The following is a 4,407-nucleotide window of genomic DNA, read 5'->3' as shown; positions in this document are numbered from 1 at the left end:
TGTTTGGGCCAAGAACAAAAAATCGACTCGGCGATTCCCAAAAAAAAGCACCCGGTTTACGAGATTAGCGCGTGTGATGTGTTTTGCCTGTAGGAATTAGGCAGCGTCTCTCCCCCACCATATATTATTTCCCCCATGGTCGTGGCTGCGGTGGGGAGCTGGTAAGGTGGGTTAACTCGAAACGAAGTCTCCGCGAAGCGCACACAGCGCTGATGACGTTGGGTTGAATGACCAATCGGAAGGCGCTGCCCTTTGGAGACAAACCATTTTACTTGTAGTGTCTGCATCAAGTCTGGAAGCGAGGGCTCAATTTTAACAGAATCCACCTTAAAAAAAATCTTTCCCTTAACTTATTGCCCACCTTTCGCCGCATTGAGTGAGAATATCGCGGGACAAGAAGAAGAAGGAGAAGAAGAAGAAGGAGAGACGCCACTGGGGGAGAAAAAAAAATATTCGAGCGTTAATAGAGGAGAATACATGTTCGCTGTGGAGAGGGAGAGACGACAGCACAGCGAGAGAAAACCGATTTGGACTTGAGAGCGGGGGTGAGGGCTCTCGAGGCAGAAAATTTGATGATGACCATGACTACGATCGCTGACGGTCTGGAAGCTCAGGACTCGTCCAAGTCTGCTTTCATGGAGTTTGGTCAGCAGTCTCACTCACAGCAGAGCTCCCCGTCGATGGCCGCCAGCCACTACCCGTTGCACTGTCTGCACTCGGGTTCTCACCCTCACCACCAGCACGACAGCTCCCCGTACCCCGGGACCAACTCCTACAACAGGTCGTTACCCTACTCCTACGTGAGCCATCCGCACCACAGCCCGTACCTGCCATCATACCACAACAACACGGGCGGCCAGACAAGGTTAGACGGCGCAGGTAAGACCCCCCTTTTTCAACCGTCGATGTGGAAAAAACGTGTCTCGTTTTTTGTCCACAGCGAGCGCTCCGCGTTGTCACAACCATCCACCCCAGCTGCGAGAATTCAGAGGACGCGATGATCGATGATCAAAACGCAGGTGGATCATTGAGTTTGGGATTTGGAGGGGAAACGGTGCGTAAAAAAAAAGGCAATGGATAATTCGGGAGCCTTTTCTCTCTCTCTCTCTCTCTCTTCCCTCTCGGTGTCAGTGTGCGTTTTGCTGTCCCCGTTTTTTTGCTGACCCTGAGCACTCCCCGCAGTTCCCACAAAAACCATTTTATGCCCGGGGTGTAATCACGACCATCAAATCCTCGCGTACCGTTCGCGGAATTAGGCAGCCCCGCTCGCCTCGAAAGTTGTAATTAGCATTTAATTGACGTGCCATTACGCGCAATATTCCCAGATATGACAGGCCGCTTGAGGATTTGTTGCAGCCATGGCGTCTGTGTGCCAGTGTTAGATCTTTTTACACGTTACTGTTTGTGTATATAATTCATCCTCCTTATATATATTTTTTTCTCTCTTTCGCTTCTGATGGCTGCATTGGGCTGCGTGTGTGCGCCGTGACATGTGCCCGTTTTTGTTTCAGAGCAGCAGAAGACGACGGTGATTGAAAACGGGGAAATTCGTTTCAATGGAAAGGGGAAGAAGATCCGCAAACCTCGGACGATTTATTCCAGTCTGCAGCTTCAGGCCCTCAACCACCGCTTCCAGCAGACCCAGTACCTCGCGCTGCCGGAGCGCGCCGAGCTCGCTGCGTCTCTGGGCCTCACGCAAACACAGGTATCTATATATGTATATGATATATACCTATCTGCCTGTCTGTCTGTCTATCGGTCTGCCTGTCTGTCTGTCTGTCTGTCTGTCTGTCTGTCTGTCTGTCTGTCTGTCTGTCTTATACTGGGTTCCCTTTAAATGATGTCCAGATTTCAAATGTATCCAACGTTGATCCTGAAAATACAACCGCGTGTATGTAATTTTAAGAGGGAGTCTTTGCTATTATTATTATTACTACTACTACTATTATTGTTATTATTATTATTGTTGTTGTTATTATTATTTGTAGTAGTATTATCGTTATTTTCATGAATATTCCTATTATTCTTAGTATGCTGTATTATTTATACCTATTATCATTAATATTATATCATCTGTATTATAGCTATTTTTTATCATTATTATGATTTCTTGTTGCTTCTATTGGAGACCCTGATTATTATCTTATATTTTCAGATTGTCTTGGTACGAAGGATGACTGGGTTTCTAGAATAGCATATGATATAGGATATAGCATAAGAACATTTTTTTTCAGCTTTTCAGAAAATGAAGAATCACGTCATTCATTTTCATCAATCGCATGTGTTCTCTCTCTCTCTCTCTCTCTCTCTCTCTCTCTCTCTCTCTCTCTCTCTCTCTCTCTCTCTCTCTCTCTCTCTCTCTCTCTCTCACGCAGGTAAAGATATGGTTCCAGAATAAGAGGTCAAAGTTCAAGAAACTGCTGAAGCAAGGCGGCAACCCGCATGAGGGCGACCCCATGGCCGGGTCTATCGCCCTGTCACCGCGCTCCCCAGCCATCCCTCCGATATGGGACGTCTCGGCCTCCTCCAAAGGAGTAAACATGCCGGCCAACAGCTACATGCCCGGCTATTCCCACTGGTACTCATCCCCACACCAAGATGCAATGCAAAGATAGACTGGCAGAGGAGAAGAGGGCCAAGAATCCTTTGGATGTCCATCAGTGCCCCCCCCCTCCTCACACGATTGATGTCCGTCAGCCTGCAGACTGATCCACGGCCTATCTGTATTTGGCTGATGTGCGCCCCCAGTTAAAGGCATGACTGCTCCTCTCCTTGAAGGACGAACAGCAGAGCAAGCCTCCGCGAAACGACACAAGGGGGGCCAACCATCATAACGGCATTATAGCGTGGCTGTGCGGCGCGCTCGGCTTTAACACTTTCATTCATGTCAACGTGTGACCGTCAGTAATACCAAATATATAAGGGACATTTCAACGAGTTCGGGCGAAAGACTGCGCACGTCCTTCCCGCACCCGCTGCGCCCAGAACACGAGTTTGCCACGAATCAAGGGGAAGGACTCCGACCTGCGATCTTGACTGCTTTGTCTCTTGAAAATGCAAAATCAAGCAATGTGTCTCTCTGTAAATATAATCTGCGATTTTAGTTGTACATACACTTTTTATGTTTTTGTCAGATTTGAGTAAACCATGACTCAAAACGGATGTCTGTTGTTACATGATTTAAGAGAGAATGAGATGCATTTAAAGGCTTCTTCTTCTTCTTTTTGTGGCCTGTCACCATCCATATTGTGGATCAACATATCAGCTAGCTAAAAGGGGCTCGTTGCGAGTGCGCAGTAAATTATTGGAGGGATAATTTGCAGCTCGAGGCAAAGACTGATTAAGACGGAGCCCACGCGTGCGGGTATGTAGCCTTGTTTCCTGCACAGGAGCCATTTTAAACACGCGGGACGGCGCACGGCCGCTGCGCGTGCCACCGTGGTGTGTATATAGAGAGATGCATGTCATGACAACGCGTCGACCGGCAAGAGATGAACTTACCCCGTATGCTCAGCTCGCGCCTACATTCACCCCCGAAAGACGTTCCCCTCCGGGTCCCGGGTCCGGCTCATCTCGTCATTTCAGCCTCCATTAGCAGAAGTATTGACAAAATGTTTTTTCCTCCCCTCTCTCCGTCCCGATGCAAGGCGTTAAATGCCAAGCTCCCCGGGATCGATCGCGAACAAAGCATCCAGCTGCAGCCGCGTTTAATATGAAGGAGATATTTGGGACAATTTGTGGGTTTTTATCCAAGTGAGGCTTTTTTTCCCTCTCTCTCCCGTTCTCATAAATGCAGGCATAATTAGGGTAATTTTTGATGTAGCCCGCTGATTACAGCGTTTTTACCGTCAAAGATAATTACCTGTAATTTTCTACCACTTTTAATACTAAAAGGCATCTTTATTTGGATTTGAGGTAGCACAGATGGAACAAAAGAGAAAATTATTCCGTTATTCATACACAAATCGCCGAGAGGAGTGAATGCATGGGATATTATCTGAAATTACAACATTGAAAAGCTTCGTGCAGCTGTCAAGTCGCGGATCCCCCACTGGCACACACACACACACACACACACACACACACACACACACACACACACACACACACACACACACACACACACACACACACACACACACACACACACACACACACACACAGAGTTAGAGTATACCTGGGATCCACTCTCTTACATTCGCAGAGAAGGCCTGTCCTTGTTCTGCAAAACAAACAATGTACCAAAACTCTTATGGTGGGGAGACAGACAGACAGACAGACAGACAGACAGACAGATACGTCTCAAAGGAGAGATAGACAGACATGCAGATAGATAGATAGATAGATAGATAGATAGATAGATAGATAGATAGATAGATAGATAGATAGATAGATAGATAGATAGAT

General features: G+C 47.1%; 1 protein-coding gene across 1 annotated transcript; it reads left to right on the top strand.

The window, feature by feature from the left end:
- Positions 1-397: 397 nt before the first annotated feature.
- dlx6a (distal-less homeobox 6a) lies at positions 398-2,995 on the top strand. The gene is made up of 3 exons (XM_056298697.1): positions 398-879; positions 1,512-1,705; positions 2,376-2,995. Exons 1-3 carry the CDS (start codon positions 573-575, stop codon positions 2,613-2,615), a joined length of 741 nt encoding a protein of 246 aa, XP_056154672.1. The 5' UTR covers positions 398-572; the 3' UTR covers positions 2,616-2,995.
- Positions 2,996-4,407: the final 1,412 nt, after the last annotated feature.

The sequence above is a fragment of the Lampris incognitus genome, chromosome 18, assembly GCF_029633865.1.
Source record: "Lampris incognitus isolate fLamInc1 chromosome 18, fLamInc1.hap2, whole genome shotgun sequence".
Lineage (NCBI taxonomy): Eukaryota > Metazoa > Chordata > Actinopteri > Lampriformes > Lampridae > Lampris > Lampris incognitus.
The sequence above is the reverse complement of the archived record's forward strand: the minus strand, read 5'-3'. Positions and strand labels throughout refer to the sequence as shown.

Bases quoted from the DNA above. Each gene is read 5' to 3' on its own strand.
- dlx6a (XM_056298697.1), top strand. From the start codon at position 573: ATGATGACCATGACTACGATCGCTGACGGTCTGGAAGCTCAGGACTCG. The intron at 880-1,511 runs GTAAGACCCCCC...TTTTTGTTTCAG, and splicing joins GACAAGGTTAGACGGCGCAG to AGCAGCAGAAGACGACGGTG. The intron at 1,706-2,375 runs GTATCTATATAT...TCTCTCACGCAG, and splicing joins TGGGCCTCACGCAAACACAG to GTAAAGATATGGTTCCAGAA.